The sequence below is a fragment of the Rhipicephalus microplus genome, unplaced genomic scaffold (genome assembly GCF_043290135.1).
Source record: "Rhipicephalus microplus isolate Deutch F79 unplaced genomic scaffold, USDA_Rmic scaffold_12, whole genome shotgun sequence".
In the NCBI taxonomy this organism is placed as follows: domain Eukaryota; kingdom Metazoa; phylum Arthropoda; class Arachnida; order Ixodida; family Ixodidae; genus Rhipicephalus; species Rhipicephalus microplus.
Genome location: NW_027464585.1, coordinates 33,238,483 through 33,264,391, shown reverse-complemented (window position 1 = coordinate 33,264,391; position 25,909 = coordinate 33,238,483). Strand labels below are relative to the sequence as shown.

Genomic DNA, 25,909 nt, shown 5'->3' with positions numbered 1-25,909 from the left:
TCGTGCATCTTATTATGTGAAATGTGTAAGGTAGCATGTCTGGTTTCTCAGCGCAAGTGAGTCCCGAGAGTTTTGAGCGTGAGCTTTTTGTTTAAAGCTAGTAATGAAAATTGGTTTGTCATCCCTCTTTTGGCTTGGTCTGTTCGAAGGGGGCCAAGTGCTTGCTTGTGCATGTGATTGAGTTTCAGAGACGCTGTCGAAAATTTCGGCAATTACTCAGACAATGCGACAAGCGAAGGCGAGTTCCTGGCATTTAACTACAGACCCTTTCGTCATCCCTTCGAGCAGCAGCGGTGACTGCTGCCCTCCATGACCCATCTGGCGAGGGAGAAGCTGTTATGACCCTCGTCAGTAGGCACCATGCTGTCGCTGAGAAACGTAGCCGGGCAGCGCTCCCACGCCCGGAACCCAAGTTTCTCGGATCCACCGGTGGGGAGCGACAAAAGGATTAGAAGACGGTCCGTGAGCCAATGTCCCTACAAGCAATCCCTCCGGGCCGGCTTGTTTAGCAAGACAGCGAAGCAGACCGACCACATCGTCTCTGTGATTCAAGTATCTACTCCTTGGCTGCCCTTCCAGGGAAAGGTAGAAGAAGCAACCCAACCACCAAATTGTACCAGGAGAGAACCCCATTTCCCCTCTTCTCAGAGCATTGAGATGGGAGATGCAATAACTATTCGGCGGACCGTGCGTTATTGACTGATGGCCTGTGGGTGGTGTTTTGTGTGTGTGATTGGTGTTCCCATCAAGGAGGAGGAGCCCAACAGGACTTAGAAGGACGCTGCAGAGTGCTGGACGTCGTTCTCAACCATGTAACGATTCAACCACCCATTCGTGGTTTGTGGAACTCCTAACCTTGCTATGCTGTAAATAAGTGTAAATAGTGCCATAAACCTGTTTGTTTTTTGTATCTCTATCTTGTCAGCATTCGTTTCCTCAACCCGAAGTTACACCACGCTACCACAAGAAACCGGGTAGACCCCGGTTGGCAACAACGGGTGCTCAGGGCCGGGATTCGGAGCGACTACTGGTGAACAGTGCAGAGATTTGCAATAACTGGTGATCAGCACTGGGATTCAAAGCTACTACTGGGGAACAGTGGGTTGCAAAGGTAAGTGAGAAAATTATCACGCTGTCCAGGTAACAAAAACATGTCGACCATTTAAATCGTAGGAGCGTGTCCATTATTCTCTCGAAGGTCGCTGGAGCATTGCAGAGACCGAAAGGCATGACCTTAAATTGGTAAAAAGACCGTCAGGGGTAACGAAGGCGGTCTTTTCTCGGCCCATGTCATCTACAGCAATTTGCCAGTAGCCAGATCAGAGGTCGCGAGATGAAAAGAAGGCGGCACCATGGAGGCAATTGAAGGCATCGTCAATGCGTGAAAGAGGGTACACATTTTTTTCGGTAATTTTGTTGAGATGGCGATAACCAACGCAGAAACGCCATGAGCCATCTTTCTTCTTTACTAATACCACGGGAGATGCCCAAGGGCTCGATGATGGTTCGATTACATTATTCATAAGCATTTTGGCCACTTTTTCTCTTAGTCACTTTTTGCTCGGACGCTGACACTCGGTAGGGCCGACGGTGAATGGGCACAGAGTCACCAGTGTTGATTCGGTGAGACAATTTTAGTCTGGCCTAAGGGACGACCGTCACTGTCGAAAATGTCACTGTATGAGGTCAAAACCTGGCAGAGAGCATCAGTATGGTGAGGCGAAAGCTCCGATCCAATCATGTTCCGAAAAATAACATTGTCTGAGCTGGGTAACCGTGAGACTGCGCTTTGATCAGGAGCAGATACAGCGACAACACTGACATCGTCCTCTGTTATGGAAGTTAGCTGGGCTAGAGACATCTGGCAGGGCAACACTTGAGGGGTAAAACCAATGTTAAGGAGCAGAAGGAACATACAGTTATCCGCTATGGTCGCGATGGTACGGGGCACAGTAACACTGCACGTTAGCCGAACGTCAGTAATCGGCGTAACGATATAATCACCGTCAGGTACGGGAGGGGCCGATGACCAAGACACGTACGTGAACACTTGAGGTGGCAGTTGAACGAAAGTGGTTGGGCTCGAGCAGCTGGTGGGCTTTGCAGAGTAGTCGGCAAAGATTGGAAGATCAAGGCTGAGGGTACCAGGCCAGCAGTCAATTAAAGCCGAGTGTGCCAAAAAGGAAATCAAGGCCAAGTATGATATCATGAGGGCAACAGGCTAGCAGAGCAAAAAGGACCTCGGCGTTATGACCGACAATACTGACACGAGCAGTGCATATTCCAATTACTGGTACAGTAACACCATCGGCAACACGTATTGCCTGCGTCGTAGACGGCGTCATAATCTTTTGCAAGCGGCGGCGTAGAGAAGCACTCATTATAGACAGGTGTGCACCTGTGTCAATGAGGGCGGTCACAGGAACATGATCGATTTGTACTTCAAGCAGGCTGTGGTGCGTGGAAAGCATCAGTAGAGGATTTTCGGCCGTCATTGGTATTGCAGCTTCACCTAAATAAGCTGCAATATCTAGTTTTCCAGCAGCGATCGTCCAGAGAAGCTCGGCGAGGAAAAGCGCTGACGCGGCTGAGAGCGGGATTGGTGATGTAGCGGCGACGGGGAGCGGGAGTTGTGACGACCGGACAAAGGGGCGTCAGTGTAGCAGCGACTGAGCAAAGGGGCGTCAGTGGAAGGCTCGTAAAGATGATAACGAATAGAAATTGAAGGGTGCAGTGACTGAACGTCGAGGGGTCGTCGGATGCATGTGCTCAGAGGTAAAGAAGGTCTGACGTGGTTGGTTTGACCAACGGCGGCGGCAATAGACAGAAACGTGCCCAGGCTGGTGGCAGGAAAGACAAATAGGCCGGTCATCGGGTGTTCGCCATTCCGAACGGTTACGGAAGGGCATTGTTAGAGGTAAACGGCGAGCTTGTCCTGGGGAGTAAGACGGGACTTCAGGGCGAGTCAAGGGACGTGCTGATCGAAGGCCGAGGTTCGCAAACTCCTGCCTCACCACAGCTTGTATTAATGCCACTGACGACTGTTGTTGCTCAGAGGCAAACGTTGCGAAAACGGGTGGCTGAAGAAGAGCAGGACAGGCGGCTTCTATTTCCCCACGAACAATGCGTGTGACGTTGTCATACGTGGGGGACTGGCGGGCGGCTTCACATGATGAGGTTGCGGCCGTGTTGGGCAGCCGGGTGAAACGCTGAGTAATACGGCGGCTTTTGGCTTCTTCGAACCCCTGGCACTCTTTAATGATGGCGTAGACAGTGGTACCGTTGTTATATACTAGAAGATTAAAGGCGTCGTCTGCTATGCCTTTCAGGACATGGGCCACTTTCTCAGACTCACTTATGCGCTTGTCAATCTAACGGCATAGAGGGATGACATCGTGAATGTACGCGACGTATGACTCCGTCGACGTCTGCCCATGAGCCGCCAGTTGATTCCACGCTGCGATCTGCCCCCTAACGGTGTCGCCAAAAAGGTTGCGGATGTTCTTTTTAAAGGAGTCCCAGCTCTTAATCTCCGCTTCGTGCATCTCAAACCACACCCGCAATGGGCCATCGAGGTAAAAAAAGCACATTAGCAAGCATAGGAGTCGGGTCCCACCTATAGCTTGCACTGACCCGTTCGTACCAGTTGATCCATTTGTCAACGTCAACGCCATCCTGACCGGAAAATACACCGGGATCACGAGCTGGAGGTAGAACGACGTACGTAGAAGTCACAGAAGGGGCAGGTGGTGAAGACAATGGTTGTTCAACCTGTGACATGGTTGGACTTATGATTATGCGGCCGTTGCGGAGCTTCATGGTGAGGACGGGGAAGTACCCAGCACATTCGCCACAAAATGTTACATAAATATGACACGAGGTGTGTCTATTTAGAATCTATATTGAAACTGATGCGTATAGCATCGACTAAGATGGAGGACAGCATGCACAACCCACAGACCACTTTCTCGTTGCCATCTTTTGACCGCTGATATGCCATCTACGTAGCAATATTAATGAGATCTAACAGACATTTATGCCAAGGAAAGTATAGGGGAAGTTATTAGAACCAATGTAATGTAAATAAGAAGAAAGAAAAGTGGGTGAAAAAATAACTTGCCGTGAGCAGGAATCGAACCTACGACCTTCGAATAACACGTTCGATGAATAACGAATTCGAGCATCGAACGCGTTATTCGAAGGTCGTAGGTTCGATTCCTACTCACAGCAAGTTAATTTTTCACCCAATTTTCTTTCTTCTTATTTACATTTCATTGGTTCTAATAAGTTGCCCCATACATTCCTTGGCATTATTGTCTGTTAAATCTCAGTAATATATATATATATATATATATATATATATATATATATATATTACGCTCGCCACCATGGCTACCGGTGACGCTGACTGACACTCCCACATTTAATTCACATATAAACCCTATAATGTAGCTGGGGAGATAGCTGTCGTGGTATCTCAGTGGTCGAGCATCGAACGCGTCATTTGAAGGTCGCAGGTTCGAATCCTGCCCACGGCAAGTTATCTTTTCACCCACTTTTCTTCATATTTACATTAGAATTTGGTCTTATATCTTCCCCTATACTTTCCTTAGCATTATTGTCCGTTAGATCTCATTATAGTGTGTAAAAACACAGAAAAACGAGCCCTTAGGTATACACTTCTTTCCCCCCCCACACACACGCACGCGCACACACACACACACACACACACACACACACACACACACAGGAAAGAAAGTATACATAAGGGCTCATTTGTCCATGTTTTGACATAATATTAATGAGATCTAACAGGCAATAATGCCAAAGGAAGTATAGGGGAAGTTATTGGACCGAATAGTAATGTAAATGTGAAGATAGAAAAGTGGGTGAGAAGATAGCTTGTGTGGGCAGGAACCGAACCGAACCCACTCTGAAATTATTCTCGGGAACGTTGGGTACGATGACAATAAACAGCACTCTGAAAAGTTGCACTCGCTGATCTTATTACAATGCATTAGCAGTTGACCAAGATGAAATGCTTTCGTACGTCGTTTCAGGCATATGCAGAAACAGTTAAACTTACACTGACTTGACCAGACAAACCAACTTGACTGGACAAACCACACTTGGACAACGTGCACGAGATTACGATTTCTCGAGAAGGTGTTTTGGAAATGTTTCTTAATCTTGACCTACATAAATCTACAGGCCCCAACGGGATACCGAATGTTTTTTTGCGACGTTACGCACAACAGATTTGTGTCTTCTCAACAGAATTTTTTAAGTTATGTTTACGCTTAGAGGATATTGCATCTGACTGGCCTAAAGCCAGAGTTCTCCCAATCTATAAAAAGGGAGACTACCTTGAGGTTTCTAATTATCAACCAGTTTCTATTACAAGTACTAGTAGTAAATTATTAGAACACATTGCAGCAGATTTTATTTGCTAGTATTTGAGTAATCACAAGGTCCTCTCTCCACAACAGCATAAATTTCAAAAGGGGTTATCGACTACAACTAAGTTTGTGTCCCTTGTTCATCATATCTCAGAGGTACTTGGCTCGTCCGGACAAGTAGACATGCTATTTTCCAATTTCAGTAAAGCCTTCAATAGGGTGCCCCACAGAAAATTAATCTACAAGCTCGAGTGCATTGGTCTCCCTTCAAACATTATATCATGGATCTAGGCATACCTACGGTGCAGGAAGGAATTCGTAAAAATCATGCAATGCTCGTCCGTTGCACGCCATGTAACCTCGTGCGTGCCGCAAGGCAGCGTACTGGGGCTGCTCCGATTCTTGCTCTATATAAATAATGTCTCAAAAAAACTCGTTAGTGCTTGCATGCAAACTTATTTGCGGATGACTGTGTCATATTTAAAGAAGTTATCTTACAAAATGATCACCAAAGCTTAGCTGCAGCAATCAGTCGCAGCTATTTCAGAGTGGTGTAGACGTTGGGGAATAGAAATAAATGTACAAAAAACAGTTTTGCTGCAAGTAACACGAAAAAAAGAACTTGGCACACTCTCTTACCTTCTTAATGGCACCATAATAACAGAAATTGACCAATATAAATACTTAGCCATCACGTTTAATAACAAACTTACTTGGTCAGATCATATATCTCTGACATGCTCTGCAGCCTAGCGCAAATGGTGGTTTTTGAAAAAAAAAAAAAAGCTTAGAAAAGCTTCGGTGAGTACAAAACTTTTGGCCTACAACACAATTGTGCGTTCAAAACAAATATGCAGCGGTTGTATGGAATCCTCACATGAAAAAAGACATTATGAATTTGGAATTTGTGCAAAAGAAGGCTGTTAGATTTATTTTTAGAATATACAAAACAGGACATTCCCCATCACTTCTAATGCTTACCAATAAAACAAGTTCACTAGAACATCCCCCTAAACTTAGTCGCCTACAATTCCTACACAACATCGTAAAAGGGGAAATTGGCCCTCAGAAGCCTCGTTTTTTAGTACCCATAAACACACGATTGACTAGACACAGACGCAGCTTTTCTCTTCGGCCAATATTTGCCAAAACCAAATCTCATATGAATAGTTTTATCTGCCCACCATAAAAGAATGAAACTCTCTACCTGTTCACGTCATAGAATCGAAGAACTTTACAAAAGAATTAGAAAACCATTTCTCTTAATCTTTCGTATACACATGAACAGTGTTTAAACATTTGTTGCAATCGTGTCGTGAATCTCAAGCTGTGTGTAGTGCCTTGTTATTTTCTTAGGAGTTTTTTTTTTCATAGTTATCACCTGTGTAAATTGTTTTGTGAAGTAAGCGTCTTGCACTGTACGTTTTTCTTCTTGCATTGTTAATCTTTTTGTGAATGCTTTGTCATTGTATTATTGTAATTGTCTCTCCTGCATGGGCCAGCATAATGGCTTGCAGTATCGATAAATAAATAAAACAAAAAATAAACAAAGGTGCATGACGTACGCGCACAGAGAAACACGACGTGACTAGCAGACGACCCACCATGTCGGCCAGTTGCCGCCAAGCGGCAACTCTGCTTGATCTCGCGGTCAATAGCTTCAGCTTTTTTAATTTGACGTGTCACTGCCCCGCCGCGACGGTCTAGTGGCTAAGATACTCGGCAACTGGCCCGCAGGTCGCAGCATCGAATTTCGGCAGCGGCGGCTGCATTTCCGATGAAGTTGTAAATGTTGTAGGCCCCTGTGCTCAGATTTGAATGCACGTTAAAGAACCTCAGATGGTCGAAATTTTCGGAGCCCTCCACTCTGGCGTCTCTCATAATAATATGAAGGTTTTGGGACGTTAAACCCCACATATCTATCTATTTCCACGTGTCAGTGCAAGACTACAACGCAAGAAATAAACTTTCAGCGGGAGGGTTCCTAGCAGTGCACTGTAAAGATTGTGGGTGCTCCCGTGGTCTGCGTCGTTATCGGCCGGTCTCGCAATCAGCTTACACGTGAAATTAAAGAAGCTGAAGCTATACCAGAAATAGAAAACGTGTCAGTTCACCACCAGTTGCACTGACGGACAAAGAAATGAAGTTTCTTGGAATGACACCACGTCAAAGATTAGTTGTGTTTTTACGCATGTATAAGATGGATGTCAAGGCCATAAAATAAACAATTGGAAGTTTAGCGCCTATCTTTCTAGACGTCTCTGTCGTCTTTCAACCTTTTATTTTCATATGTGCCACACTAATACAAGTTAATTTCATGGATAACCAACTCGCCCCAGCCACAATATTGTAAGACAACCACATACCACTGGCAGAGTAACAGCTTGACAGAAAGGCTGAATAAAACGCTGGCGAACATAATTTCTATGTGCGTGGATGTGCAGCACAAAATGTGGGACAAGATCTTGTCGTGCGCAACGTTTCCGTACAACACTTAACAGAAAGGCTGAACAAAATGCTGGCAGACATAATTTCTATGTACGTGGATGTGTAGCACAAAACGTAGGACAAGATCCTGTCCTGCGTAACGACACTTAACAGAAAAGCTGAACAAAATGCAGGCGGACATAATTTTTATGTACGTGGACATGTAGCACAAAACGTGGGACAAGATCCTGTCGTGCGTAACGTTTGCGTACAACACCGCAATCCAGGAAACGACAAGGTTCGCAACCTCGCGCCTCATTTTCAGTTGAGACGTGCAAACCATGCTAGACGCCATGATTCCTTGTCACATTGACCAGCATAAGCAGTCAGCTCCTGACGTCGAGGATTACATTCAGCGTGCAGAGGAACTGTGTCAACTAGCTCGCGTGCACATAAGATCCCAAAAATGTGCAGATGCCCGAAAGTACAATATCCATCACTGACAAGTTATTTATCAACCTGGCGGCCAAGTTTGGGTTTGGACTCCAGTTAGACGGCAAAGTGTCAGCAGGTATTTCGAGCCCTACAAAGTATTACGGCGGTTGAACTTGGTCAACTATAAAGTTATCCCAGAACGAGGATCGGCAACGACCCAGTGCCACTCACCATGCACAAATATTGTGCATGTCATAAGCCTAGAACCTTATTTTACCCGGCGATACTCGTATTATTGTGCCCGAGAAGCAAATATTTTGTTTTATTTGTTGTTGTCCATTGGGTCTTCAAAGCACTGTGAACCGTGTTAATTTTTTTCTCATAGCCAATCGCAGACTACACTTTTTTTTTTTCACATGCATATGCCCTGTGCACTATAAGTATCATTCCTTTTTTTTTTCCTTATGGGCCCTGGTGTCCCCTTGTTTATGAGCATCGAGTTGATGCGGGGAATATTGCCACTAGGTGTTTTGAGCCGGCGAGCCGTGGCCAGCTGAAATGGGTGAAAAGGACAAAGGCGAAGTGTGTGTAAGCTCTTCGTTCACGATACACGTTTGTGTCTTTCTGCCTCGATGTTCCTGTCTTGTCACTACGACTACTAGTGCGTGACAATATATAAATAACACAATCATCTGCATACAGCTTTAAGTTTGATGTTAGCATCTCTCATTCATATAGATAAGAAATAGTAAAGGACCCAACACCGAACCCTGCGGCACCCCGATGATGTGTGAAGAAGAACATTTACTCGAACGGACTGTTTTCTAGAAAATAAATAATAATGTTTTTTAAGGTAATAAAATGAAATCATAAAGCTTCACACCGTACCCAAAAGAGGAAACTGTCGCTGCGATTGATGTATCACCATGGGAATGATGGGAAGTACAGAATTGAAACTGGATAGCGTTCAGCAGCAAACTGTACACAAATCTTTTTCTAGTCCCAATTTTGTTTTTCACGCAGCTTTGGTAGTGGGGTGTGGTGATACACTCCGAAATAGCTTTTGTTCTTCAAAGAGGCTGAAAACCATTGCGTTTCTTGGTTTGCTGCAACGTTGCAGTTTTACAGATGGTATTTGAATGCAAAGCATTGTGCGGTGCATAGATGTAGCATCTAGTTTTGTGCCTGGCAATATACTAGAAAAATGAAAGAAAGAGACAGACGGGCACTAAACTGTTTTTTGCCGCTGCAGGCTGAAAAACAGGTAAACTTCCACCCATACACAGTGGCATGAAAGAGTTACTACAGACATGCCATCATCAATCAACTGCTCACGTGATGACATGTTCATGGTAACTTTTTTATGCCACTGTGCAAGGGTTTACCTGTTTTTCAGCCTACACCGGCAATAAACAGTTTGGTGCCCATCTCTCTCTTTCATGTTCCCAGTATAGCGCCAGTCACGAAATGTTTAGACAGCTTAAGCATCAACTCACCCAAAAGCAAGTTCTTATATCGATCGTAGCGACTGCAAGTCGGTGACAAAGCTAAGTAGATGGGCCTCCCCTGACTTGACTTCTCAAAAAAATGAGAGATGCATTGTAGGCATCTCTTGTCGTTTTTTTTTTTTAGGAGTCAAGTCAGGGGAGCCCTTGGACAGACGCATTTCACATGAAGAAACGTTAAGCATTTCTCACTTAAGTACAGTATTGTTATTTCCATAAATTGATAATGGGTACTTTCCAAAAAAAAACAAGTTTGTTTGTTTTCAAGTGCTGTAAAAAATAATTAGGCATATCGCTACGCATGTTATTTTGATCTGCTTGGTTTAAACCCACAAAGACCGTGAGCAATACTCAATGCAGATTGTGTCTCAGTGTTCGAGAAGCTTCAAGCTTGTAGATCATTTAGTTAAGCTTGCACACGGCGCTCAAACACTCAAGATTATTTAAGAGCTTGCGTGACCACCAGTGATAAAACTGCAGTGTTCGATTCGTGATATAAAAGAGACAGCGCATCCCAACGATTATCGGTTTATCAACGAACGATACATTGTGCACAGATATCAGTGTACAGCGTGCATTGCTTGCTATAATTTCCCTTTCTGTTATGTGGCCACAAGTTCGAACAAATAATCTTGAAGAAGCCTTCTGCTGCCTTCATCTACGTCCTTCAATGCCTACCCTGGTGGTTGAATTTGTCCAGTTTCACTCCCACATCACGGCCACCAAAACTTTGCAACAAGTTTTATGTACAAAAGAATGAAGCAAGTTTTAATCGAAATGAAGCTCATTTCACTTTGTTTGCCACCTGAAAGCAAGCGTCGCAGACATCGAGAGCGAAATCCATAAAAGCACCGCTAAAGAAGCTCTCGTAGACACTAGCACCAGATTTCCCCTGGGGATGTTACAGTACAAAACTCAAAGAATGAAATGAAATAATATAAAACCAAGTTCCGAGTCAACACTGTCAAATTGATTTTATCTCATTTGGATTCCAAGAGCTTGTATTCTATGCACTCTTCACAGATTGGTGACACAGACATGATCGTTGCAAAGTTAGAGTTACCGTATATGCTACCTATGAAAGCAGAGTTACACACATAACCGCCATCTTTACGTTAGGTGTGAAGGCCATTTCTTTCGAATTTCGAAGCCTCAAGCTATCTTGACTTTCTTCATCTTCGCCGCCAATGGCCCATTTACGACAGAATAGTCAACTCCATTCTGGACGAGAGTGATGATTGTTGAATAGTATGTCACGGTTGCTAGTCTATTGTTTTGTGTTGCACTTACATCACAGCGTCAGATCACTGCTACGTTGATATACACCACTGCTTCGACTGGTGTCGTCATGTCTTCTCCGGCTTGGGAAGTTGTGTCGTCCTGGCTCCGTTTGGCTTGTGGCAGGCTTTTAAAGATTGTTGAGGCGTCGGTGGTGGAAGATCTTCGGCAGTTCATCATTCATCAGTTGCTGCCCTTGGCTTTCCAAATATGGGTTAGGTGACTGGCCCCTGGTTGGGCCAGTGCACTGCCGGTGGCATGGCGAGATTTAGCACCTGGACGAGGGTGAACGATATAGTTGTTCTCGTTGCCACTGTGCTCTGCTGATGTAGTCCACGAGGTCGTTCACCTGGCTGCGGACACGGCACATTGATGGCGAAACCGCATAGCCCCATCTGTCAGTATTGGCAGCGTTGGCAGGTGTTGGTGGCCTTTCCGCTATGGCAGCAGAGTGGCTGATTATCAGGGAACCACCAAACATCAGTCTTTCTCAGAGTGTTGCGCTGGCCGGCAGGTGAGCGGGATGGCATTGGTAGCAGTAGCGGCGGTGTCTGGTATTGGTACTGTAGCAATGTGGCACCTTGGTGTGGGCATGGAGTAGGAGCATGATGGCGGGTTACAGCAGTATAGCTGAAGAGCACCCAGCGATTGCTGGATCTTTTGGCATACGACGTCAGTGACTGAATCCACTTGAGGATCTGCTGATCATATAAATTTTCGCAACTCTTCTAGCACGATCGCTCGGATTGTCTCACGCAGGTCAGCCGTTCTTAGCGCTTGGACGTCATCGTAGCTTGTAGTCAAGAAGCTGTGATTGTATTGCTGCATCCGCATATTGAGCGTCTCCTCAATTGTCGAGGCTTTGGAAGTGAATTCAGCGATCGTCTTTGGCTGGTTCCCGATTAACCCGGTGAATTGATTGATTGATTGATATGTGGGGTTTAACGTCCCAAAACCACCATATGATTATGAGAGACGCCGTAGTGGAGGGCTCCGGAAATTTAGACCACCTGGGGTTCTTTAGATTAACCCGGTGAAGAGTTCTTGCTTGAGGCCCTTGATACAGATGCTCACTTACTTCTCTTCGGCAATGCTAGGTTCGGGGGGATAAAACGAGCGATTCATCTCCTCCGTGTAGATCACAATGTTCTCATTGGGAAGCTGCACATAAGTCTCCAGGATAGTAGTGGCATGTTTCTTGCCGCTGACACTCATGAAGGTCCTTAGGAACATCGTTCGAAAGAGATGCCAGTTTTGTAGCATAGATTCTCAGTTTTCGAACCACGTCTTTGTGGCGTCTTCTAGGTAAAAATAGACGTGGCTCAGTTTTTCTTTGGGGTCCCAGCTGCTCAAGGCAGCGACTCAGTCAAACGTCTCCAGCCAGCTCTCTGGATCTTAAAGCAATGATGCCTAGAAAGTCGGAGGCTCTCTGGGCTGGCAGAGAAGGATCAGTACAGGCTGTGTAGTGTGTCATCGTCTCTGCAGTCAATGTAGAGATTTTTTGGCGCCTGTTTTTTTCAGAAAGAAGCCCGTAATCTGGCTCCAGCCCTTTCTGCCTGCGACTCATCCACTGCTGCATGGTGGCGTCGGTGTTTTCTTCGGGCTGTGGACTTGGTTCCTAGCTTCTCGTGGGCGTCCAAAACATGAAAGAACCAGCTCATCTACCAAATGTGATGTAGTCGTGACAGAGACTAAGGGAGCAGTTGGCGTCTTCAAAGTGAAACAGCTAATTTAGTCGAACTTCTGGCCGTTAAACCAAAAGTTAGAATACAGCGATACACATTGGCACTGATAGCAACAAACAGAGCGTTGGCCGTCGAAAAACTGGTCATCGTTGTAAGGCGCCGTATTTTATACATTGCGCGTCAATTTCCATCCTTATCACTGATAGTCACCCAAGCTCTGAAATAATCTTCAGTGTTTGCGACCTGAGCGCACTCTTAACAAAATGGTCTACTACAAGCGTGGAGGGTCTCGAAAATAAGGGGTGCAATCTGTACCGGGTATTACTCACAGTCTTTGTGGGTTTAAGCCGAGCACATCAACATAACACTTATGACAGTATCGAAGGAAAACCTCTTTTCTCGAGGCAAGGTGCGAGTGCTCCTAGCTGCCTTATTTTTTTTTTTCAATCTTTCTTTGTGTGGGGGCTGGATCTTGCATTGCTTGGTGGATCATTGTTGCATATTTCCTTAGCATATCTGCGTACAGGTACAGTCTACCTTTCTTTTTTTGTTTACCAAGAGCGCGCGAGCATCGACCACCAAGTCTGTCTGTTCAGGGTGCCCTGGTGTCCAGTTCTTGAAACAGCCTAGCAGAAGACAGCAGCACAAGAGTGCTAATCAAGGGCAAGCACGCATTCACGCGCATTTCACCGCTGTAATGTCGACTGGGTGGTCGACACTCGCGTGATCAGGTTAAAAAAATGGGCGGCTGCACAAATCATGATCTGTCCCGTAACAGTTGGTAGCGCTGTGTCTGTTTTTGAGTGGAAGTTGTGAGGGATCACCAAGTTGCACTAAGCACCTGCAATATGACGAGTTACCAACAAGCCCTACAATGGGAAGTCGGTGCTGCCCAGGGGGCGTGCCTAAAATTTACACAATGCACCACTCTGGCAAGCTATGTGAGAAATAGTCACCCAAAGCCGTCGCAAGGTGTACTACAGGCACGCTTTAATGTGCCCTCATACATCTTTCACGCGCTGGAACGCATGCTGAACATTGTGCGGCACTACCCCTTGCTTTGCTCAATATGCGTTGTGTTGTAGGTACATAGGAACGCGCAAGACCAGTGAAGAATTGGACACTCTGCTGAAAACTACAACGCAGCGGACGAGCAGTGATTATTATCCACTACGATTTCAGCCATATGGTGAACAAAGGAGCGGCCTATGTAAAGAACAATAGGGCACCGGCACCCAGAAAAGTGGAGAAGAAAGGGAAAGCAGGTTTGAAAAAAACAGGCTCAACCAGTTCAATGGTCACAAACTGAGCTTCAGCAAAGTAGTGGTGGGTGTGGGAGGGGACAAAGCAGCCGGCGGTACAAGTGCAAGTAACCTCCAGGTGCAGGACACTCCAGCGAAAAGTCGGAGCACATAATGATCGCTAAGGACTAGAATTTAAATCGATGCGCAGAAGATATCAGAGAGAGTAAGAGGCAAGAAGCGTATTTCAGTAGGGACGTTCCCAGGACATAAGCTGGAAGCAGTCATGAGGCAAGCGAGTCCAGAACTCACAACTGAAGCTAATGAACGAAACTTCATGATAATTTTGGGCGGTGTAAACAATCTTTTAAATGAAGAATTCGCAGGACTTGCGACCACACTGGCGAAAGGGGTCGATGACATGTGCGCCATTTCCCCTCAGGTACAGGTCGTGATATGCACAATACCGGAGATATCGGTGCGTGACGGAAACCTGCAAAGAGCGGTTCTCGGCGCAAACAAAGAGATGTGGCAGCTGAGTCGAGAGAAAGGCTTTGAAGTAGTAGAAATAAACAGAGGTGCATAAGTGGGGTGGTTTCACAGAGACAGAATTCACTTCGATAGGAGGCTAGGTCATGAGGTGGGTTGACGACTTTCAAGACGAGTAGTAGTGTTTGGAGGGGCGCGCAGGCCGTTTGGGGTTCAGGATAGCAAGTAACGAGAAAAACAGCCCTGGGGACTTTTTGGTAGGTGATATAGACAGATACAATTCCAAAGTGGCACCAATATCTACCCAAATAGTCCAGGGGAAAAATCGATATAGGTACGAAGGCCAAGCAAATTCAGACATAAAGTATGTTAACAAACAGGATGGCAGGAATAGGTTAAAGTGGGGAGAGAAAGAACAGCTAAAGGAGGTATATGGTATATGTATGAAACGATGGTATATGGGTAGAAGTATATGGGCTGATGGTATATGGGTTTGAAACGCAGGGTTTAGCGTGGCAAAAGGTATATGGGTTTGTAGAAACACATCTTAGGGATCTGGAACAACCACCTAGCAACCCGGACTACGCGTGGAAATATTGCAATAGAACAGAAGGCAGCTGAAAGTTGGGTGGTGTTGGGGCATTCATTCATAAAAGTACAGACTGGCACAGGGTCAAGCAAGAGTGCACGGAACATTCATGGCTAAAAGGGAAAGTGGCAGGGCAAATGACACTCCTTGGTTTGGTTTACTAGTGGACGGGAGCAAAGACCAGAGAGGAAAACCAGGCAATGGTAGAGTGTATATCAAAGGACATCGACGAGATAGGAAGAGAGTGTAAGATAATTATACTAGGAGATATGAATGCGCACATAGAAGATATAGATGGGTATACCGACCCAACAGGCATAATGATCATGGATATGTGTGAAGGACATGATTTGATCATTTGCAAAAGTACCAAGAAGTGTGAAGGGCAAATAACATGGGAGGTAGAAAGGCTGCAGTCGACGATAGATGAAGCACTTATGTCACATAGATTGTAAGATAAGCTCAGGTGAATGCACATAAATGAAGGTGGCTCCAGAAGTCTTGTAGTGATCACAAACGTATGAAGCTAAGTTTTGGAAGAGCACTGAAAGTTGGAAGAAGACAGGATAAGCAACTACAGGAAAATTTTTATTCAGAAAGGCAAATAAAAATAGCAATAAAAGAGATTGAGACAATAATCACTTAGGATACTGAAAAAGAGTGGACGTACACAAATCTAACTCAATTGTTCGAGCGAGAGCTTGCTAGGGTACGAGTAAAATCAATCGGGAAAAGTAGACACAATCCCAGAACTGGTGTGATAAAGTTAAGAGAGCCATAGTGAGACGTCAGAAAGCCTCCAAGGAACAGAGGTATGCTAAAGAGAGGGGTGAACCAGATGATGATGTGAAAAGAAATTGGAATAACTTTTTGAGTTGCAGAAGGGAAGCGTCCAATCTGATCAGTAAAAAATTACAAGAAATGGGGCCCAATGGACGGCGAAAGTAAACAAAAAGGATAGAAAGGCAGCTGCAAAGTTTTGGAACCATCTCAATTCTCTGAGTAATAAGACAAGCATGGAATAGAGGTGTATAAATATAGTTTAAGGAGTTAGACTAGAAGGGGATGAGACAATGGAATATATAAGGACAATGATAGAAGACTTTAAAAACCAAGAAAGCGCTGCATGCACCATACCAGATGAGGATGGACTAATTAGCGTAGTGGCTAGAAGCACGTTTCTAATAGCACATCGACAGGCCCTGACAACATCCCAATAAAGAAACTAGGACCAAACTATAAGCAAACATTAAGAGAGGCAGCTAGCAAAGCAATAATAGATGATGAAGCCCCCAATTAGTGGAAACTAAGCAGGATGAGCATGATCTATAAAGGGGGACAAAGCTGATATTACTAACTAACGTCCTATAACAGTGACATCAGTATTTTACAGGCTGGTGATGCAGATGTAAAGAAAACACTACATATATGGGTGGAGAATGAGGGGGGGCTGGGAGAACTACAAAATGAGTTCCATAAACGAAGGAGGTTCGAGGGGAATGTTTTCATTGATGCAGTGGATTGAAACAGCAGAAAAAGAACTCTGGCCCCTGTGGCTGGCATTTCTAGATATCAAGGTAGCTTACGATAGTGTGATTCAAGAAGACTTGTGGGGAATACTGGACACACTAGATGTGGAAGATGGAGTAACTAAGCTTGTAAAGGATATCTATAAAAGTAACAAGGTAGTTATAAAATGGGAAGAACAGGTATCCGAACCTATAGAGATACATCGCGGGCTTCGACAGGAATGTCCCTTGTCACCTTTGTTACTTACGCTGTACTATATACCGGGACTAGAAGCCAAATTAGAGGGGAGTCGACTCGGCTTCAGCTTCTCTTTTGCCAAGCAAGGAAAGCACATTGAACAGTCATTACCAGCATTGATGTATGAAGATGATATTGCTTTCATAGCTGACAACAGAGATCTGCAGGGATTAATAGACATCTGTGGTAATCAAGAAGATAAGTTAAATTTGTAGTTCAGTAGAAAAATCGACAAACATAATTTTTAGTAATAACGAAGGCAGTGAGCATAATATACAAGAAGTCACGCTAGAAATAACTGATAAATACAAATATTTGGGCGTATGGATAAATAGCAGGGCTAAGTAGCTAAGGAAGCATGAAAGATATGTAATGACTAAACGTAACAGGAGCGCAGCTGAAAAATAGGGCACTGTGGAACTCAATAGGTATGATGTTGTGAGAAGAGTTTGGAAAGGTGTCATGGTCCCGGGTTTGACGTTTGGTAATGCGGTCTTGTGCATGAGATCAGAGGTTCAAGCAAGGTTGGAAATTAAAACAACGTGGCATAAGTAGACTTGCTTTGGGAGCACACGGGAACATCCCAAATCAGGGGGTACAGGGTGACATGGGATGGACATCGTTGAGTGCAGGGAAACTAGCAGCAAGATGGAATTTGAGGATCAATTAAGAAAAATGGGAGAGGAGCCTTGGGCTAGGAAAGTTTTCAGCTACTTATACATGAAAAATATTGATACTAAATGGAGGAAACGAATTCAAAAATTGTCAAGCAAGTATTTAGACAACAGCAGAATACCAAGCCACAAGGAAGCATCGGTTAAAAAGGCCCTGCGAAACTTTTGGGGCCGCCTTATTTAGCACCGGAACGCGTGTAGAAATGATTACCGAGATGAATGCAACAAGAATGATGAAAATTGATGCACAGAAAGTGAAGTTACGAGTCCTCAAAGCTCTGAACTCGAGCAGACGACGAGAAACGTTCTCTTTCACATTTCACTTGCCTGCTGGCATCAAAGACCACTTCCCACCACAGCGCACGACTCATAAAGACATTCCGGAAATGTCACGTCATGGTGGCCTTCACACAATATCTCGCTATCGCTCTTTTTGAGGGTGTTGTTAGCATGGTTACTAAGAACCACGAGCGTCAAGAAGCAGATGCTCCCAGGGTCACATTGTGTAAGACACATACATACGCTTTGGGCAGGGTGACTTCTAGGCTTGCATGCAAAACAAGATCTACAGCAACGCCAGCGCCCACCACCTGTCGCATTTTTGCCCCGATTAAAACGCGGCATGCGTTTCTACATTTAGTTGCTGGCGTACCATAGCCTCGTTTGCAGGCTAAGGATTGTGTTTGTTGTTCTGAAAATACATCATTTAGAAACAGGAATGATTTCTTTCTGAGAAACTATAAAAAAAGGTTTTTGCTGTTTTTATCATTCACTCGTATGGCCTAGCTACCATCATATGAATATTGCACGGTGTTTTTCGAGTCAAGCCAATCAAAAGCGAATGGTGTTTGTCGTCACGTCACATGACACGACGTCACTTCACATAAAAAAAATGTCCGATGTGTGTCGCCGTAGTCTGAAATTAAGGTAGCTTGTCCCGTGCATTAAAATTATAACAGCGACGATTTAGGCGTTTCCACATGCGCAACGATATCTGCATGTTTTGCAGCACCAGAAGAACCGATGAAAAACACATGCTGAAATAGTGTCGCAGGGCCCCTTAAGAAGAAGGTGAACGAAACAGAGAAGGACATGTGGACGATGGGAATGCTTACAAAATCATCACTGGAGACCTACCGAACTTTCAAGAGAGAAAATTGCAAAAGAAAGCATCTACGAAAATTCTCGGGGTAGTTCTCTGCTGTGCGAGGCCAGAACGGGAGTATTGCGAACCAAGACTTATCGGGACAAACACGAAGGTACAGACACGTCATGCAGTGCGTGTGGAGAGAAGGAGGAAACTGCTGAACATTTGATAATGTTCTGTAAAGGGCTCCACCCAATAGTCCAAGATACTGGCATGGAATTTTTCAAAGCATTGTGGTTTAGGGGCAGCGAAGGCAAAATATACTTTAAACAGGTAGAAATAACCAGTAGGATTGGTGGCTACCATCAATGTGCGAGTGAAGTTCAATCCTTCAAGACAGAGTGATAGCACTTAACTTTATGGCTAGGTGACGTGAGCCAACGCCTGATCCGAGAGGAATTGGAAATTGTGTCATGGTTCCTGGTCTGACTTTCGGCAATGTGATCTTGTGCATGATATCAGAGGTTCAAGCAAGATTAGAAATTAAGCAAGGTGGAATAGGTAGGCTTGCTTTAGGAGGTCACGGGAAGACCCCAAATCAGAGAGTACAAGGGGATGTGAGATGAACATTATTTGTGGGCAGGGAAGCTAGCAGCAAGACAAAATTTGAGGAGCGATTGAGAGAAATGGGGGAGGAGCGTTGGGCTTGAATGAGGAATGTCGATAAGAAATGGATGAAGGAAACCAAAATATTGACTGGTAAATACTTAAAAAACAGCAGGGGGCCAAACCAAAACGAACTCTCGGTTAAGAAGAAGGTGAAGAAAACGGAGACTGACATATGGCAAATAGGCATGATTAAGAAGTCGGCACTAGGGATCTATGAAACTTTCAAGCAGGAAATTGCCAAGGAAAGGATCTATGATGTTTCTCGAGCAGTTCTCTGCTGTGTGAGGCCAGGACGGGAGTATTGCGAACCAAGACTTATCAGGCCAAATACGAAGGGGTAGACATGGTATGCAGTGCGTATGGAGAGGAGAAAGAAACTGCCAAACACTTGATAATGTACTGTAAAGGGCTTCGCCGCATAGTTCAGGATGATAGCACAGAGTTTTTGAAAGCACTAGGGTTTAGGGATCGGGAGGGAAAATAGACTTTAAGCGGGAAGAAATAACTAGAAGGAGGTTATCTGATTGGCGCCTACAATCAAGGCACGAGTGAAAATTAAATCCTTCACTGTAAAGTACCAATCCTGAGCTTCACTACTTAAAGAAAAAAAAAGATAAATCTGCATCTTGTTCACTGAGTATTACAGCTAGGTGGGGTTAGCCGCCTCCTGATCTAAAGGGTACAGCCATATCTATTCATCCATCCCTCTAAAGGGTACCAGCCGTAGAGTTTCATACAATATTACCTATAGAGGAATCTGGCACTGCGATCGTGTACCTTCATGGGAATTATGGGAAGTACAGCCTTCGGATTGAATCTTGTAAGCCAGTGAACTGTCTACAGATCTTTTTCTACAGTTTCAGTTTCGTTCTTCGCATAGAGTGGGTATAGAGACGGGTGCAAAGGACTGAAGCTGCGCCTTTCTTGGTAAAAGAAGTTGAAAACTGCTAGGCCTCTCAATTTACTGCAACGCTAGAGCTGTACAAGTGATGTTTGACAGTTTAAGCGAAGTGTCGTCCACTCACCGCTGCGCATAGATGTAGCGTCTCATGCCAGGGCAGGATATTACATCGAGTTCACCTGTGTTGTTAGTGCATCTTGCTAAAACTCGTTGAAGTCAACTGCAAAATGACGGCGGCGCAAAGTAGACGCACTGCCACGCTCTTCTGACTCGACTTCACAACAAAACCAGAGGTGCGTTGGGGGCACACCATTTGAACAGACGGACCTGGCATCACAGCAGAGGAATTGTTATGTGTTACTCACTGAATACGCGCCAAGATGGCGTGTGTTACTCACCATCGTGGCGCGCGGTACGCTCAGATGGGAAAAAAAAAAAGGTGGGGGCAACACACCACCTGCTGCGACTCTATTCAGCCTTCCCCGTCATCCCTAATAATAAGACGTGATCTCTTAATTGCACAGCTGTGATGGATGGGTGGATGAATGTGGCTATACCCTTTAGATCGGGTGGCGGCTGACGCCGCCTAGCCATAATACTTAGTGAACCACTAGATTTATCTTTTCTTTTCCTTTAAATAGTAAAGTTGGACGGGTACTTTGCAGTGAAGGGTTTATTTTCACTCGTGCCTTGACTTTAGCAACCAATCAGATAACCTCCTTCTACTTAAGTCTACCCGCTTAATGTCTATTTTGCGCTCCCTGTCTCTAAACCCCAGTGCTTTGAAAAACTCTGCGCCATCATCCTGAACTATAGGGTGAAGCCCTTTACAGAACATTATCAAGTGTTTGGCAGTTTTTTCTTCCTCTCCACACGCACTGCATACTGTGTCTACCCCTTCGTATTTGGCCCGCTATGTCTTGGTTCGCAATACTCCCGTCCTGGCCTCAAACAGTAGAGAACTACCCCGAGTATTATCATAGATCCTTTCTCTGGCAATTTCCTGCTTAAAAGTTCGATAGATCTCTAGTGCGATAGATCTCTTAATCATGCCAATTCTCCATATGTCAGTCTCCATTTACTTCACTTTCTTCTTAACCGATAGTTTTTTTTCGTTTGGCCACCTCCTGTTTTCTAAGTATTTACCAGTCAACTTCCTGGTTCGCTTCTTCCATTCTGTATAAACATTCTTCATGTACAAGTAGCTGAAAACCTTCCTAGCACAACGTTCCTCCCCCATTTCTCTCAATCGCTTCTCAAATTTTATCTTGCTGCTAGCTTCCCTGCCCTCAAATGATGTCCATCCCATATCATCTTCTTGTACTCCCTGATTTGGTGCATTCCAGTGAGCTCCTAAAGCAGGCCTACCTATTCCACGTTGCTTAATTTCTAATCTCGCTTGAACTTCTGATCTCATGCACAAGACCGCATTGCCGAACGTCAGCCCAGGAACCATGACCCCTTTCCATATACCTCTCACAACATCATACCTATTGTAATTCCACAGTGCCCTATTTTTCATCACTGCTGCATTCCTGTTACCTTTAGTCGTCACGTATATTTCGTGTTCCTTTAGGTACTCGGTCCCATTGCTTATCCATACGCCCAGATATTTGTATTTATCTGTTATCTCTAGCATGACCTCCTGTATTCTAAGCTCACTACCTTCGTTATCATTAAAAATCATAACTGCTGATTTTTCCTAACTGAATCTAAAATCTAACCTATCTCCCTCATTACCGCAGATGTCCATCAATCTCTGCAAATCTTCCTTGTTGTCTGCCATTAGCATTATATCATCTGCGTACATTAATGCTGGTAGTGCCTGATCAATGAGTTTTCCTTGTTTGACTAAAGAGCGGTTGAAGCTAAGTCCACTTCCCTCTAATTTGGCCTCTAATCCTTGTAGGTAAATCATGAATAACAAGGGTGACAGTGGACACCCCTGCCTAAGTCCCCATTTCACCTCTGTGGGCTTGGATACCTGTTTTTCCCACTTTATAACTACCTTGTTACTTTTGTAGATTTCCTTTAAAAGATAAGTGACTCCATCTTGCACACCCAGTGTGTCTAGTATTCCCCACATGTCGTCTTGAACCACGCTATCATACGCTCCCTTGATATCCAAAAATGCTAGCCACAGGGGCCTGAGTTCCTTTTCTGCTATTTCGATGCATTGCGTCAGTGAGAACAGATTGTCTTCCAACCTCCTGTGTTTCCGAAACCCATTCTGCAGTTCCCAGAGCACCCCCTCATCCTCTATCCATTCCTGCAGTCTTTCCTTTATAATCTGCATCGCCAGCCTGTAGACCACTGATGTCACTGTTATAGGACGGTAGTTGTTTATATCATCTTTGTCCCCCTTTCCTTCATAAATCATGCTCATCCTGCTAAGTTTCCATCAATCGTGGATTTCACCATCGATTATAGTTCTGCTCACTGCCTCTCTGAAGTTAGGGTTGTCTTTTCGGCTCCAAAGAAGTTGGTTAGCGCCTGTGCCGTGTGTCCTCGTCTTGTGTCCCCGTTTCTTTGCGCTATTTTCTGTTGTCACAATGCACCAACAAGCCCGAATTTCGACAGTGTTGAACTTTATCTCTCTAAAAGTCTGTTTAGACTTCGGACCCAGTGTCTTTATCAGCATAATTGGAATGCCATCTGGGCCTGTTGATGTACTACTTGGAACCCTCTTCTCGTCCCTTTCCCACTCTCATTGTGAAAATGGAGCCATTGTGCCACTTGATCCATCCCTGTCTATTGTGGTGCATAAGGCACTTCTTTGTTGAAATTTTTCTGTCACCCTTGTTCTTATATATTCAATAGCTTCACCCCCTTCTAGCCTAGCACCTTGAGCTGTAGTGATAAACCTCTGCTCTAGGTTCGTTTCATTACTTAGGGAGTTTAGATGGTTCCGAAATTTCGCAGCTGCCTTTCTGCCTTTTTATGTACTTCCACCAGCTACTGAGCACCCTTTCTTCCAATCTTTTCATTGATCAGGAGGGATGCTTCCCTTCTAGAGCTTAGAAATATTTCCCATTTTCTTTCAACATCATCTGTCGGTTCACCCCGTTGCTTAGCATGTTTGTGTTTCTTAGAGGCTTTGTGACATTTTGCTATGGCTCTCTTAACTTCCGCAAGCCACCAACTCTTGGGCTTGTATCTTCTTTTCCGGGGTGGCTTGTCACGTGCCTTAGCAAGCTCTAGCCTAAACAGTCTAATTCGATTTGTGTATGTCCACACATCTTTATTAACCTCAGTGATTACTTTCTCATTTGTTTAGTAGCAATTTCTATTTGCCTTTCTGAATGAAAATTTTACTGTAGTTGCTCATCTTGTCTTCTTCTCACTTTCACTGCTCTTCCAAAACTTAGCTTGATACGTTTGTGATCACTACCCAGACTTCTGGAGTCACCCTCATCTATGTGCATTCCCCTGAGCTTATCATACATACTATGTGACATCAGTGTGTAATCTATCGTTGACTGCAGCCTTCTTACCTCTCATAGTATTTGCCCTTCACATTTCTCGGTACTGTTGCAAATGATCAAATCATGCCTTTCACACATATCCATGATCATTTTGCCTGTTTGGTCAGTATACCCACCTATATCTTCTATGTATGCATTGATATCTCCTAGTATAATTATCTCACACTGTCCTCTTAACTCCTGAATGTCATTTCATATACACTCTACCATTGCCTGGTTTTCCTCTCTGGCCTTTGCTCGCGTCCACAAGTACATGAAACCAAGGTGTGTCATTTGCCCTGCCACTTTCCCTTTTAGCCATAAATGTTCCTTGCATCCCTGCTTGACTCTTTGCCAACCCATGCTCTTATGTATAAATGCACCGACTCCACCCCCCCTTTTTGCTGCCTTCTGTTCTATTGCAATATTCCCATACGTAGCCCGGATTGCAGGGTGGTTGCTCCAGGTCCCGAAGATGTGTCTTTACAACCCCATATACCATCAGCTACTCCTGCGTCAACTGCTCTTCTATCTCTTCCCACTTTATTCTATTACTGCCACCCTGCATGTTAATATAGCCTACGTCTGACTTAGCTCGGCCCTTGTGCTTACGTCGATTTCTTTTTTCACGAACTTCGTGTGGCTTGAATATTTGTGCCCCTTTAGGTCGGTCTTTGGCTGCACTGTTGGCCTCAGGGCTCTGGGTCCCCCTAAAAAAGCTATGGCTTGGCGACCCATTCTGTTACCGACCTGCCCGTCGCTCCTGCCCGTCGCTCCACTGTAGTGAATGCCATCCTGTGCAAAGGGGCGATCGCCGGGCTTGTACACGTCTTGGTTAACTTTCATTACGCTGTATCCGGGTTGTCGGCTCAAACACTTGATCACACAATTGGCCTCCACTACCCTCATTTCAATCCCACAAGGCTCAATCGCACACAGCAAGAGAACGCGCCCCAGCGTCTGCAAGGCACAGTTCATTTCGTTAATTAAAACGGACACCGTTCCTTGCCGGGTTCGGCAAGGGTCGCTCATGCACTCGCGAAATGCACCGCGGAATACACCAAACCCTCACGGAAAAGTCACTAATACAGAAACAAAATTTTCCGACAAATTGGACGGCAGTCTGGCAACAATTTATGCAACCCCAAATTATAGCTACAAGCCAAACTGCGCTTTGCCGACGAGCTGTGTCCTCTGTCGCACGGTCTGCCTTCCTTCAGTACATGTGCGATGCCGGTCGGCATCGTGCTACTCAGCATTCTAAAGCGAAACACATGCCCATAAGCACTCATGCGCGTCCCGTATTAGGTTCGACGGGGAAAACTGAAGAGAGTCGCAGCAGCTGCCTCCCCCCCCCCCCCCCAGCTAGGGGAAGCGTGGCGTCCCCCTCGTGGCACGGTACGATCAGATGTGACAAAAAATTAGAAAAATGCGCAAGCAGTGTGCCGCATCTTAAGCCGATAAAAGTGGCATGCGATGCCGTGTCCATGCATACCTCCAACAACTTCCGCGGCGCTCTAGATAGCGTGGTCCACAACGGAGTTTTCATAGGAGCGTACTTCCACACTGCGCAGAGCGGCACGCTTTCACACCGTCTCGTAGGTGAGGCCGGGAGGCCAGACAAAACCTATAACACTTTACCACGTCTCGTAGGCGCTTAGGCTGGTCAGCAGAGCGTCTGCACTCAGCAGCACGTTGATTCCAATAGCGTTGATGTCTGGGGCGATAGGTTTTTTGCTCCAGAGAACACCTGGTCGCTCTTCTACTGGGCACGGCGGTCTGTGCAATGCATTCTTGAAAAAACTGCCGGGGACGTGAGCTAAAACGAATCCACGAGGGACCTCTCGCCTCAGTTAGAAAGCGAGTCGCGTCGCAGGCATCTTGTAAAAAGGGCATCTCAGAGTACACTTACCACTTCTCTCTTGGCAGCACTCACACACTCCTCGGTGGCAACATTGTTCTCGGTGCGTCGATAGGGTGGCTAGAATCGGAGCTGTGATGAGCGCGGCGCTTTTTGCTTGCCGGAGAAGGCCCTTCGGCGCGCCGATGCCGCTAGGAGCGCTGATGGCAGCGGGACTTCGATGGGCGACTAGGTCATAAGGTGGGTTGGCGACTTGCAGGACGCGCAGTAGCTTTTTTGAGGGGGCAAGCGAGCCCTTCGGGGTGCAGGATAGCTAGTAACGAGGAAAACAACCAGGTAGACTCTTCGACAGGTGTTATGGACAGATACGATTCCAAAGTGGCACCAATGTCTAAGATAGGTAGAGTCCGGGGCATAAATAGACGTAGCCACGAGCGC

General features: G+C 45.3%; 1 protein-coding gene across 7 annotated transcripts in view; it reads right to left on the bottom strand.

The window, feature by feature from the left end:
• LOC119166758 (12S rRNA N(4)-cytidine methyltransferase METTL15) overlaps positions 1-25,645 on the bottom strand; it is a 173,027-nt gene extending 147,382 nt beyond the window's left edge. For 3 of the 7 annotated variants that reach the window (XM_075882458.1, XM_075882459.1, XM_075882460.1), the window contains exon 1: positions 25,252-25,507. In XM_075882458.1, coding sequence (XP_075738573.1) covers positions 25,252-25,506 — 255 coding nt within the window. In that variant the 5' untranslated portion in view covers position 25,507. The other 4 variants (XM_075882462.1, XM_075882465.1, XM_075882461.1 and 1 more) reach the window with 4 other exon arrangements.
• Positions 25,646-25,909: the final 264 nt, after the last annotated feature.